A 14,339-nucleotide genomic window follows, 5' to 3' on the forward strand; every position below is an offset into this window, starting at 1 on the left:
ATGTGATGTGGATGGATGGATGGATGGATGGATGGATGGATGGATGGATGGATGGATAGATACAATGTAATATTATCGAGCCTTTAAAAGGAAGGAAATTCTGACACATGCTACGACATGAAACTCGAAGACGTTGTGCTAAGTGAAACAAGACAGTCACCAAAGGAGAAATAGTGCGTGATTCCTCCTTATGAGGTGCTTAGAGTAATCAAATGAAAGTAGAATGGTGGATGCCAGGGGCTGGGGCGAGGGGGAAACGGGCAGTTACTGATAAGTGGGTACAGAGTTTCAGTTTTGCGAGACGAAAACGGTTTTGGGGATGAACAGCGGTGATGGCCGCACGACACTGTGAATGTACTTAAAGCCGTGGAACTGTATATTTTAAAATGGTTAAAATGGTAAATTTTATGTTTTCTATATTTTCCCACAATTTTTTTTAACAGGGCCAGAGGTTCAAAAACCTGATAGAAAAACAGGACACATGAATAGACAATTCACCAGCAAAAGAGATGAAAATGGCTCCGGAACGTGAAAAAATGCTCAAATCCACTCATAATTAAAAAAATACAAATGCAAACAACCCTGAAATAGTATTGCTCACCTATCAGACCGGCAAAAATTGAGACAGTACAACGCGTTCCATTGGGAGGCTGTGGGGACAGCTCTCCCTTACGCTGCCACCGGGAATGCAGATGGGGCGGGCCTCTTGGAGGGGGTGCGGCGACATCTCACAAAACCACACGTGCACTTACCTTTTGGCCCAGTGGTCCCTTTTCTAGAAATCTACCCTGAAGAGAGATCAGTAACAACACGCAAATAGGACACGCAAGGTCGCTCGCTGCAGCGTGTTGCAAACGGCCTGAACTCCGCAGGAGAGAGGTCGAATTCATACGCATGGCACAAGGGGCAGCCGTAACAAACGAGGAAGACCTCTAGAAAGGGATGCACAACGATTTCCAGGAAATACGGAAAAAAGCGAAGCCACAAACAGTATCTGCGGTATATGACCATTCACAGGAGAAAGGAGGAGCTACGGATACACAGCTATCTGCTCATTCGTACAAAACCGACACAGGAAGGCTGAACCGGAAACCGGAGAGATGGGCTAGATGCGGGGGCGGGAGGGTAGTGATGGAAGAAGGGCAGCAGGGGTGAATGATACTTCTCTGTGTATGTATATTTTTTCCTTTAAAAAACACAGTGGTAAAAAACATATAACAAGTACATTTATGATGTTTTATGAAACAGATCTGCAGAACTTTTTCAAATCGTAAAACTGAAATTCTATAGCCATTAAACAACAACTCCCCTTGCATCCCTTCCCCCAGCCCCTGGTAACCAGCATTCTACGGTCTGTTTCTATGAATTCAACTACTTTAGATACCTCACATAAGTGGAATCATACAGCGTTTCTCTTTTTGCGACTGGCCTATTTCACTTAGCAGAATGTCCTCGAGGTCCATCCATGTTGTAATATGTGATAGGATCTCCCTCCTTTTCAAGGCTGAATAATATTCCATTGTGTGAATATACATTTTGTTTATCCATTTGTCTACTGATGGACATTTGTGTGGCCGCTGTGAATAGTGCCGCTATGAACATGAGTATGTAAATATCTTCAAGACCCTACTTTCAATTCTTTCAGATGTATACCCAGAAGAGGGAAAGCTGCATAATATGGCATTTCTATTTTTAATTTTTTGAGGACACTCCATACTGTTTTCCATAACAGTTATAGCATTGTACAATCCCTCCACCAGTGCACAAGGATTTTAATTTCTCCACATCCTCCTCACATCCTTGCCAACATTTGTTATCCTGTTTTTTTTTTTTTTAATATACTGGTCATTCTAAGGGGTGTTCGGTGATATTTCATTGTGGTTCTGATTTATGTTCCTCTGCTCCGAGGATATCTTTTTGTATAACTGACTCTTATACCATCATAATATTTCACATACCCATCACGTACCCAAAATAGAAACAAACAACTAAAACCAGGGAAGATGTAGGGGAAACCCAAAATGGAATACAATGACTGCGGGAAATAGTATCTTGCCTGGATACTGTGAACCTAAAGACAAAAAGAAATGTACGAAATGCTGTAATGTAGTTCATGAAAGTGTTTCTCATAAGAGTATGGGCCAGCAATTCTGAAACTGTGTGTATACTGGAACTGAAAAAGAAAGTAAATAGATTGCAAATTTCTGTTAGAGAAAGAAGTTAAAAATAAGGAGAGGAAGGCTAAAATGAATGCTGTAGTGTTGGACTGGAATCAGAGGTATCGGTATAAAATTATGGTTTTTAATATGTACACAGATATAGAAACATAGGTATGAGTGTATGTGTGGGTTACTATACATTCAGATACTTCCTAGCGCTGCTCACTGAGAGGACCCAGAGGCAGTGACAGCCCAGTACCAATATATAAATAAATAAAAACACAACGCAGGCTCCTTAGAAATATGGTTGACTCCAGAACTGGGGTGGAGAAAACACAAGATGGGTGTGGAACATCTTGTGGAAATGCTCAAAAAGTTGAGGGTGTGTCAAGGAACACAAGAGCCACCCGGAAAGGGGCTCCTAGTGGACAAAGCAGGAACGATTTGCGCAATAAAACAAACAATGATAGCACTGGATGTTAACCCATAGAATAAAATAAATATCCATGAGTCTATAGGGATAAAAACAAAACATCAAATAAATAAATGGGGAAGAAGAGACAGCTCTTCCTCATAGCAAAATTCTAATTAATAAGCTTCTGAGGGCAGAACTCATGTTCTTCGTATTACATCGGCTGCTTCGAAGCTAACTAGCCAAGTCCTACATAGCCAGCGAGTTTGGTGAGATGCCTACGCTTGACACCGAGCACCACCAGAAGCTCTAGCAGATCAGGGGCAAACAACCATCAGGAGAAATAGCCTCTATTGGAATATACACTTAAAATCGATCTAGGCCTTACTTTATAGATCCGGGCAAGGTACCTCCATGGGCTTGTAGCAACAGGACCTGTAGCTGTTGTACCTGGGAAATGCAAAAAAAAAAGTCATTAATCAAAATCTACTTATCCCTTTATCAGTGAAATTACTACAACTGGCAGTAATTTCACTCAATACCTATGAAATTTAAGGCATATCTTAGGTATTACAGAAAGCATCATGGTTAACGATTCAAACATAAGAGGATGATCGGCATTACACGAATAACTAGGACTTAGAAGATGAATTGTCCCTTTCGCCTAAGCATCTTAATGAGTTTTTATTGAGCATCTATTTTTTAAAAAGAATCAAACTCAGCCCTGGGCTAGGCAATGTAGGGAGACTGTGAGAATAAACTCTTGCGGCTTATTTTCAGGTTTACAATCCATCTAGTTGACGCAGACAAGTCTAAGGCCTGAAATAGTAGGAAATAATACAAGACAGAAGATGCTAAGTCATCGAGTATAGGTAAGTGCTTTAGGGTTCAGAGAAGCAGCACATTAATGAAATTCCGAAATGGCCCGAAGGAGGCTTCATCGGGATGATCTTAACGCAGAGCGCATGCGCAATTGTCCTCTCCCGTTCCCCCCATGACAAAAGAGGGGCTGTCATGCCTCCCGCAACCCGTGTCCTCACTTGTGCTTTGGATCCCAAGTCTTCCTGCCTCCCAATGAATCTTACTGTATTTGTTACCCCTTCTCTCTTCTATGTCTTCGACTTCTCCCTTTCTATAGGATCCCTCCCATTAAGATGAAAACATATTCAAGTCTCTCCCATCTTAAAACAAAAGCGCCCTTCCCAGTATGACTTCCTGCCTCTTTTGGCCTGTTTCTCTCCTTCGGAGTTTGAGAGAGCAGCCTACACGTGCTGCCTCCTTTCCCTTCGCTTACCTCTCTCGCTTGCTCCTCGACCTCAACACTGATTTCTGCCCACAGCATTCCACTGAAATAAGTCTTGCTGAGATTGCCGGTGATCTGCCTGTCACTACGTCCAGGGGCATTTTTCAGTCTTCATTTTACGTGACTGTGTGGTCGTATTTGGCTTAGCAGACACCACACTTTCCTGCTTTTCCTTCCATCCTTCTAGCTGATCTTTTAAGTGTCTTTCTTGGTTCACCTTTGTTCCGATTGTCCTTTAAATGATAAAGGTCCTCAAAGCTCGGTCTCACTCTTCCCACGTCCCCCTCACTCCTTAAGGTCTCATCTCTGCCTCTGGTTTCAATTGCCATCTACGAACTGGTGACTCCCCAAATTTATCCCACACACAGATCTTTCTGAATTTAAACTTTTACATGAAACTATCTACGTAATATTTCCAGGTAGCCGTCCGCCCTCCCCAGATCTGACCTTTCTCCAGTAAAATCCAGGTCAGTGAAAGCGCCAGAAATCTGCGTGTCACGCCCTCATCCCCGGATCTAATGCACTGGTTGCTTCTTTTTACCGTCACCGCCACCACCACCGTAAGTCTAAGCCACCGTCGTCCCTCACTTGGATCGCTGCAGCAACTATACCCCGTTTGCACACAGCAGCCAGACCGTGTTTTAAACATGGAAATTACCAGTTACCCCCGTGCTAAAAAGCACTTTTACCGTGGTCCACGAGGCCCGCTCAGGCCTCTGCTTCTCCTCTAGTCTCAGGCTGGAATCCTCTGCCCTCACCGTCTCCGCCCTAGCCACACCGGTGGCTTTGAGTTCTTCAAGGACACCACAGTCCTTCCTAACTCAGGACCTTGGTAGACTCGCTGTAACGCGCGCCTGGTGCTGCTCTAAGCGCTTTGCATGTATCATTAGCTCGCTTAACTCTCGCAAAACTCCTAGGAGGCAGAGACTATCATTATTTCCTTTTCATAGATAGGGAAAGTGAGGGACAGACATCTCGCCCAAGGCACGCAGCTGGTGAGTTACAGGGCCAGGATCTGGACCCGGCAGCCTGGCTGCGGCGTCAATGCCTAAGCACTATACTTGGCTACACATGCTGCTGCTTCTCCCTGGAATCCTCTTCCTTCTCGGCGTAGATAGTTCCTACTCAGCCCGTCAGCTCTCAGCTCAGAGGCTGCTACGTCAGGAAGCCTTCTCGGATTACACAGACAACAGGAGATGCCATGCCCCGCTTCCCCAGCTCACGATCCCAGCTTGCAAGGACGTGTTGCTGGGATGGTGTGTTGAGTTTTGTCTCTTCCACTAGGCGATACGTTCCGCAAAGGCGGAAATCGTGTCTGCTTTGCTCGGCACTGTATCCCAGCATCATACCCGACACATAATTGCGCTGGATAAATATCTATTGTTGGAACGAATGAACGAATAAATGACTAGGGAAAAGAGCATTTTGGGCAAGAGGAATCCACATGGAAGGAAACAGAGGGCCAGAACTGAGTATGGCATGTTGTAATTGAGAAGATACTGTGAACAGGTAAATTGCTTGTATTTTCTATAGTGAGCCCTATAAGGGGGAGGGAAGAAAGAGATGAACTAAATAGTAGTTACTGTGACTGAGGATGGCCAGACGAGGGGTGAGCGCTGGACAGGCGGGAAACACCAGATTCCCAGTGGCGGGAGCGCTAGACCTTGGGAGTTTGCATCCCCAGCCTGGATAGACCCAAACACCTGCCAAGCCGTCGCACGGCCAGTTATACGGATGCTGCCAAGAAGTCACGCTCCCACCTGGCTGCCTCTTCCCTCTGTGCGATTTCAAGTCTTCTGTGGTCTCCCCAATGTCACTGATTTGCTTGCTCGTCTGAGAAGATGACCTGGCCCCCTACTCAACTGGGAGGATAAAGGTCCTCAGGGTGAAATGCCCTCGATTTCCCTTCTGCTCCTTCTAAATTCGTGTCACCGTATTCTTCCTATCCTAACCTCTGTTCTTCTAGCCTTGGTGGCAGGTGGCCCCCTCTACTGTTTAAAACGAATCCCTCAAGCACTTAGATGGCCCCTCGGCAACGGGCTCCTGTTCTCCGTTTCAGCCTTTCCCAACTGGGTCCTTCACTTGTTTAATTCGCTCCCATATTTTAAACACAGACTTATATCGTCCCCTGACCCTTGACTACCTACCTCTTGTCTGTTCATCTTGCCTCCTTGAAAGAAACGCCCACCATCTTCCGCCTCCTCGTCTAGCATTCGCTGACAGCGGGCTGTCCCTTTACTTAGCAGCTCAACTTAGATGTCTCGCGGGCATTCAAAATGCCCCAGACCGAGTCTTATCGTTTCCATTTTGCCACCTGACCTGGTCTGTCCTCCTGCATCCTCTGACCCAACGACTGTCACTGCTGTTTATTTGGTTGTCCAAGTAAGAAGCCAGGAACCGACCCTGACTCTCCTCGCCCGCCCTTCCACATAGAAACTGTCACCAAGTCCCCACATGTCCTGCCTCCTCGGTGGTGGTGTTTTTTCTAATCTGTCCCCTTCTCTCCATCTCTATTGCTACTGTCTTTCGTTCAGGCCACAGTCTTCACCTGGGTTATTATAACAGCCTCGTTTATTTTCCTATTTCGAGTCATGCCCCCTGCTAATCCACTTTCCTTATTCTTGCTGGAGTGATGTCTCTAAAACACGCTTCTCACCATGCCACCCTCTTACTTAAAATCTTTCCATGGCTCCCCGTATTTTTGGGTTGAATTCCAAAATCTTCAACAAGCCATATGAGGACTTTAAGGATCTGATTTCCCGCCTTGCCTCTCGCTGCTCACTACTTCTTTACCAGTGATATCCCCTGTCTTAAATATATCAACAAACATGTGAACAGGAGTTATTTTAAGATGTCCCCAAACTAACATAATGCTTAACCAAGATGTCCAAACTTCCGGAAGGGGAGCGGCTGGGAGGAGAAGCCCTACCATTTCGCGCACGTCCCTGTATCGTTTCTCGTCAGAGTTCGAGCCCCTTATACCTGCTGCTTCAGGTGGTTAAGTTCGGCTGTCTGGGGATCGATGTTAACGATAGGTTTGTTCTTGATTTTTCTTGCTCTGTCAGCATAGCGAAGGGTATTCAATGTTTCCTCTAGATTGGAGTCAGCAGGGCTCACGCAGGCTATCATAAGGGTATGGCTATTGCCTCCTAGAGAATCTGAAAAAGAACAATGGAAGGAAATGAAATCAAATGAGTAGGATGCCGGCAGAGCTGCCTATGCGGCCTGGCGACTTCAAACTCAGAGCTGTATGAAAAAAGAATTCTCGAGTAGCTACAAATTTCCCACTTGTGACGATACAAAAACATACACATTTTTGATGTATAAAATAATAGTGTAGAATCCTATTGCAAGCGTGTGTCTTTATTCTCGAGAGAGACTGATTGCAGCAGTTAATCAGCTTAAAACGACTGGAGCCAAGTAAATTAGGAGACACCGCCAGGATTAAGCATCCCTAGGACGCCCCCTCCAGGTAGATTTGAACTCTTCAGGGAATTCTGCTTATCAGCACTAACAAAGGCAAAGTAACCAAGTTCATTTTCAGGTACAAAGTTCTAAGTACAGCTGGCATTCTCCAGATTCCTTGGCTCTCGAAGCCATATATGAAGACATCTTTCCATTATCTTACAAGCTTGCATGCCAACAGGTCTCTCTCCTATTTATCAAGTAGACAGCTCTGTATGCGATAGTCCAAAAATCTGACTTTTTACCTGTTCCATTACTGCTTTCTCGGCACTATCATTGTGAGTCCCTCCCTCTTGTTTTTAGAGGCTTACCTTGAAGCAGTCGAGTCAACTTGGAATCTCTGTAGGGCACAAAGCCACCCTTTTTGTCATCTCCAAGAGCACTGATTACATTTCCCAAGCACAGGAGGCCTCGGTTAATATTAATACCTAACAGTGGGAAACAAAATTTAAATTGCTTGGTAAAGCACCTAACATGTTACGTACGTTTATCCCGGGAAAGGTCCAAGAAAGAGCCCATAGAAATAGTTACACATCAATCTTAAGGACACTTCTTAATCCTGTTCCCTTCTCTGAGGGTGCCTCTTGAAGCAAAGTTCAAAGGACAAAGGTCCAAACGCTGGATGTGTACGACTGGCTCTGTTGGTTCTTTTTACCGTCTCCCATGGAAACAAAGTGGACAGATGACTATCGCTATGTCAACGACCGTTGGCGTAGCTATTTACTTTTTATATCCATCATCGTGCTCAATCCTTTAATTAATGCTGCAAAATTAGATGAACGGCTATTGTTTAGCATCTGCTTATCGTTACTAAAGTCTTGCAGAGGGACAATAACGATGATGCCAGAGATAAGAAACGCTCAGCTTACATAGTATTTACTATGAGCCAGACGCTGTTTTGGGTCCTTCATACGTATTAACTCATTTCATCCTCACGACAGTCCTATAAAGTATGTATAAAGTGTGATTATCCCTGTGGCGACAGATATGAGAGTTGAGGCACAAAGAGGTTAGGTAACTCGTCTAAGGTCACACGGCTAATAATAAGTGGCAGAGTCAGGATTCAAACGTAGGCAGTCCGGCCCCGAAGTCCATGGTCTTGGCCCCTATGTTCTATGGAAATGAGCTAACCTGCTCACTTCGAGGCGCCAGGTACCTCGGAAAGAGGGGAGACTGGAGGTTGAAAGGAGGGGGTTGATAGAAAATGTATAGAAAGAACTCTTGAATGCGCAAGTCTCCCCTCTAGAGCCATGAGACTATTGTGTCCCCATTGTCAACCGTTCCCAGTCTACTTAATGAGTCTTTCCGATGTCCAATCGTTAAGTGTCATTGGTATTCTCGTGGGACTGTCTCACGCTCTTTTGTTACTACATCTAGTCGTCGCTGCCTAGAAGTCCAATAAACGTGCACAGCAACGAGTCCCTACATCTGCATCTCTACCCGGACCTCTTTCCTGCTGCCCAAAGCTATACTTCAGCTGCCTGCTGAATAACCTACATTGGCCTGTGCCTGGGTGACGCTGCATGAAAACCCCGAACGAAACAGAATCCATGTTGCAGTGTGAATCTGTGTGACTTCCATCACTGTTCCTTTTCACTCTGTCACCATCCGACCAGTTCCCCAACAAACAGTGAAGCCGAGACATCCGGGACTCTCCCTTTTTCTCGCTCCACTCATGTGAGTGTTTTCACTGAACGCCTAGTGAATGTGCACCGTGCTCCGGGCCGTCTGCTAGGTACTAGAGACACGAAGATGAATAAGCGACAACCCCTACGCTCAAGGCGTTCATAGTCTACGGGGAGGGAGAGACACACAAACAAATAATTGCAAATACAATGTCAAAGGAAGAGATACGTATCGTAAAAATGGGTTCTCATAGGCGGAAGTGGTGGTAAAGTCTACCTGGAAAGGTAAAGGAAGGCGTCAGAGAAGAACTGAAAATTTGAGCTGAATCGTGAAGGTCAAAGGCATCGGAGGAGGGAAGGGTGAGAAGGAGGTGAGGGCACCCGGGCTGAGGAGGCCGCTCATGCCTGTGGGACAGCATTGTACATTCGGGACCTACAGGTGGCTCAACGTAAATACGGAGCAAGTTGTGAGACGGAGAGTGACAAATAGTGAGGCCAGAGGACAGCTAGGAGCAGGTCATAAAGGGTATGACAGATACGTCGTGCGCAGGCATGTGTGTTTATCCCAGAGGGCAGTGGTTTTCCTATCGTGTTCCGGGGAATCCCTGTTTCTGCAATCGCAATTTGGATTTTGTTTGAAAATTATTTTTTATCGTGGTAAAATATACATAACGTAAAACTTACCATTTTAACCGTTTTTTAATTGTACAGTTCAGTGGCATTAAGTACACTCACGTTGTACAACCGTCATCAGCATTTAAAAGTATTTTAACTATTTTAAAACTGCAGGTAAACGGCTCACTCCAATGTATTATATACCAAATCTTAACACACTGGAGCCACCGACACACATCTCGTGCAGCAAGGTTTATTAACTTTTCTGCAGTCTTTAAAAATACCTACGTTATTTGTGCATATGTTTGAATGTTTTGCCGATGTGTAATTTAAGGTTGTGGCTTTGCACTAGACCTTTTCCCAGTTCACATGCTCACTCATGGAAAATTGTGCAGGTAATTATACCACGATAGCACATGAGCTTGTACTCATGTGCTATCGTGGTATAATTACCTGCACAATTTTCGCCAGAGGAAGTCACTCAGTTCACGCGCTCACCACAGCATCACAGTCAGTCGTGAAGGACCCAGTGGACGTGGAACTCGAGGTGTTAAGATGATACGGATTTAAAGACGGTTTCTCAATCCAAGTGTCCATGGGTGGATGAATGGCTAAAGATGTGGTGTATAATGCGATATTACACAATGTGGGGTGTGTGTGTGTGTATGCTCTCTCTCTATATCTACGTATGTATATAGAATAGATATATATGCCCTCTATGTCTATATATATAAAATGGGATACTATCTAGCTATAAAAAAGAAGAAAGCGCTGCCTTTTGCAACATGGATAGTCCTTGAGGGCATCATGCTAAATTAGTCAGAGGATCCTGCATGCTTGCATGCTTGCAGTAAGTCATTCCTGCAATTTTGGGGCAGTGGTTTTTTAACTTTTGGGGTCATAGACCTCTCTGAAAATGTAACAAAAGCCATGCCCATTTTCCCAGAGAGTAGATGTTGATGAAAGATGAAGAAGTTGGGGTTACGTCTGGCATAGCTATAGTGCAGTACAAAACTCTGGCACAATCCCCAGAGCTCATTCGGACTTCACCGGTTTTTACAGGCACGCCGCGGTTTGTTTAACCATTTGCCTGTTGATGGATACTCGAGTCGATTCCAGTTTGGGGTTATTACAGACAGAGCAGCTATGAACAGTCACGTGCAGCGTTTTGCGTGGACATACACACTGTCTGCCATAAATGCCCAGTAGCGCAATTGCTGCGTTGTATGGTGAGGGCGTGTTCAGTTTGAGGAGACTGTTGGACTGTTTTCCAGAGTGGCTGTAGCTTTCTACATTCCCGACGGCAATGTATGACAGGTCTAGTCTCTCCACATGCTTGCCAGCATTTGGCACTGTCACTAATTTTTCGTCCAGCTAAGCTGAGAGGTGTGCAGTGACAGACGGCTCATCGTGCTTTCCACGTGCATTTCCTTAATGACTGTGGACACTGAGCATCTGTCCGTGTGCTTATTGCCATATGTATTTCCTCTTTAGTGAAACACCTGCTCATGTCTTTTGCCCGTTTCTAGTTAGACTGTTTTTTTTGTATTGCGTTTTCAGAGTTCTTTGCATATTCTAGATACGAGTCCTTTGTTGGGCATGAAAAATGTTACGATATGCGAGTTAATATAAAGAATGGAATCGTAATCATAAAAATAGCTATAATATTCTTATTGTTTAAAGATCGACTCACTCAATTATACAAATATAAACTTATAAATGTACGTGAATTTAAAATCTTTTTAAAGTTTATGCCAACTGTTGGAATTTAGTATAAGATTTCATTAAAAAGAAGAGTGTCCCTCTGTTTGAAAGAGGGGTAAACATGATCAAGCTCAGATTTGAGAAAGACTGTATTTGGAAGGTAGATTTAGGAGTAGAAAAACTGCTGTTTGAGAAAGCACGTAGGAGGTTTGAAACTGTTCAGGTGAGAGACCTTTAACAGTTCAGGTGAGAGACCTTTAAGGACTGGCTGGAACAATGAAAAAGGTATTTAAGACATAAAATGACATGGCTAAGTGACCTTTTGGATGTAAGAGATGAGGAAGGCGGATGGATGTTCATTCATCCGGCCGCAGCAAACGGTTATGAACAGCTATCGTGTGCCGGGCACTGTGCCTGGCACACATGGCAGGAAAATAAGAACTGGTCTGTACCTGCACGGAACTCAAAGCGTACTGGGGAAATGGACAAGTAAAGAATTACAATGCAAAAGGAGGATGCTGTGAGGTTTGGTACAGCGGCGACGGACTGGGGAGGGAGGTGATCCATATCATGACAAGGCTTTAGGTTATAGGCTCTTAGGTACACGCATCTGTCAAAACCCAGCTAATATACACTTAAAATTTGTGTTTTTCATTATAAATTTTACATTTAAAGATCTAAACAAATATTAAACCCCAGAGACTAATACGTAAGCTTACGTATTCGGATGTAAGCGTACTGATGTACACTTAAATAACACAGAAAATAAAAGAGTCATAAGTGAAAAGAAAGTAAAAAGACACGCCAGACACGAGGGAGACGGTGTCTGCAAAATATGTGGGGTGGACAGGTTCATGATGAACAGAACAGAACGGTGACAGGAATCTACAGAAATCGCGACGAAAAAGGCAGACACAATAGAAAAATGGGCAAGACCAGAAGAGGCATTTTATGGAAAAGAAAAGATTCGTGGCTAATTAACATAAGAAAAGGTGATTAATCCTTTTACTCATCAAGGTAATGAATATTAAAACCACAATGGTTGCTCACTCCACACTGTGAGATTGGCAAGATATTTAAATTCTCACGAAACAGTGTTGGGGGATGTGGAGTGACCGGGCCTCTTGTACAATGGAACACTCTGGAAGACAGTGGGTGCGTGTGTATTGTACCATAACACCCAGGAACTCTTCTAGCTACAGACCCCAGAAAATTCTTACACATACGCATCACGATGCATGGACTAGAATGTTCGTTAAGGGCACCGTTGATAACAGCCCTGAACTGGAAACGACTGAAACATCCATCGATCGCAGAAAGAACAAACGGCGGCGGTGGCGCGCCGAGGGACACCACACCGAAGTGGCAGTGAAGGAGCTACGAGTCTGTCCTACACAACGCCGAACGGAGGGCGTAAGACACAGAAGGTGACATGCAGTATGACTCCATTCGCACAGTTTAAAAATAGACAAAAGTGCATCATGCTGTTTAGAGATGTGTACGCAGGTGGCAGCACTGTCAAGGAGAGCAAGGGGACCGCCACCGCAAGAGTCAGGCGTAGTCGCCTGCAGGGGGAAGGGAGTGGGTCGCGGCCTGAGAGAGGCGTACACGGCTGCTGGAAATGTCCTGCTTTGCAACCTAAGTGATAGCTGCACGGGCGTCCGCGTCATGATTATTTATTAAACGAGATGCGCGATTATGCAGTTTTCTGCGTGCGTGCTATACCTCTCCCCGGAAAATGCAACCGAGTGAAAATCACACGTGTTGCTAAGCAGTGTAAACTTTTTTTGAGGAATCTGACTCTAAAGGGAAGGCATAGGGTAGCAGCTGCAGGACTCAGGACCGAAGGAGTTTGCGTACACGTGTTCACGAAAAGCCACGTGCAAGGATGGGGCACTATTCACAACAGCCCCACACCGGAAATTACCCAAACGCCCCCCGCTGCAGGAATGAAAATGAATGAACCACGACTGCAGGCAATAATATCGATGAGTCTCATGAGCATCATGCCGAGTTAGTTACTGGATTTAGCCAAGAGAAAAATAAAATACAGGCATCCAGTTAAATTTGAATTTCAGATACATGATGAATCATTTTTAACATGAGTATGTTCCATGCGAAATGGCTTGTCATGTATCTGAAATTCAAGTTTAACCAGGCATGCTTTATTCTCTCTAGCGACCTTACATTGGATGAAGGGAGCCAGACACAAAGGTTTCCCTTTGGGGAAAACGGACACTGAACTGGGCACAAGTGGCACTTCCGGGATGCCTGTCATGTCGTTTCTTGATGCGGGTGCTAGTGACGTGGGTGTATTCACACTGTGAACAATTCATCAAACTGTAAAATTACGGTTGGTGGATTTTTCTCTATGCTCTATTATATTTCAATTGAATCATCTATCTGTTATTCATCTGTAATCTATTTATAATCTGGCAGTGAGCTGAATATGTTTTATATTCAAAGTCACAACAAAAAAATAGAGAACCTTAAGAAATGTACACCCACACTGACTAAAAGGAGATAAATACCTTGAATAGGTCGTTTGATCCAGAATATAAATGGTTTATAAATATAAAAGTATGTTTAACGTTACCAATAACTACAGGAAAGAAAACGAAATACCGTTTTTCACTCATCAAACTGATAATAACACTTAGTAGAAAAGTTAGAAAACTTTAGAAAAATGAATAGTCTCATGCCTGTATGGGAATCTGGCAGTATACTTTAAAATTGGAGAAGGATTTGGGGAAGATGGTAGGTTAGAGATATCCCAGATCCCCCTTTTTCTCAAGTCTGATCCATCTACTCTGTTCACGAGCCAAGCAGGTGTTGAGAGAGAGAAGTCACGGCGTGGGTCTGAGACACAGGGTTTTTCATCTCTGGAACAGATGAGAACTCAGGGCCCAGGCCCTGGGTGTCACATAGCAGAGCCAGAGTGCAAAGATGTGGACGTGGCTCCTGGCGAAGGCCTGGCCCACAGGACCCTGGGGACTCCGAGGGCACAGTCGACATTGCCTGTGTGAGTGTGCCCGGTTGCCCTGGGTGCCAAAAGC

The 14,339-nt window shown here is 44.6% G+C and overlaps 1 protein-coding gene across 1 annotated transcript in view; it reads right to left on the bottom strand.

The window, feature by feature from the left end:
• KIF4A (kinesin family member 4A) overlaps positions 1-14,339 on the bottom strand; it is a 69,469-nt gene that overhangs the window by 45,858 nt on the left and 9,272 nt on the right. Inside the window, exons 4-6 of the mRNA XM_039841729.1 lie at positions 7,651-7,767; positions 6,857-7,032; positions 2,960-3,021 (exon numbers count right to left, since the gene is read on the bottom strand). Coding sequence (XP_039697663.1) covers positions 2,960-3,021; positions 6,857-7,032; positions 7,651-7,767 — 355 coding nt within the window. The remainder of the gene's footprint in view (positions 1-2,959; positions 3,022-6,856; positions 7,033-7,650; positions 7,768-14,339) is intronic.

Source organism: Pteropus medius, unplaced genomic scaffold, assembly GCF_902729225.1.
Source record: "Pteropus medius unplaced genomic scaffold, Ma_sr-lr_union100, whole genome shotgun sequence".
NCBI lineage: Eukaryota > Metazoa > Chordata > Mammalia > Chiroptera > Pteropodidae > Pteropus > Pteropus medius.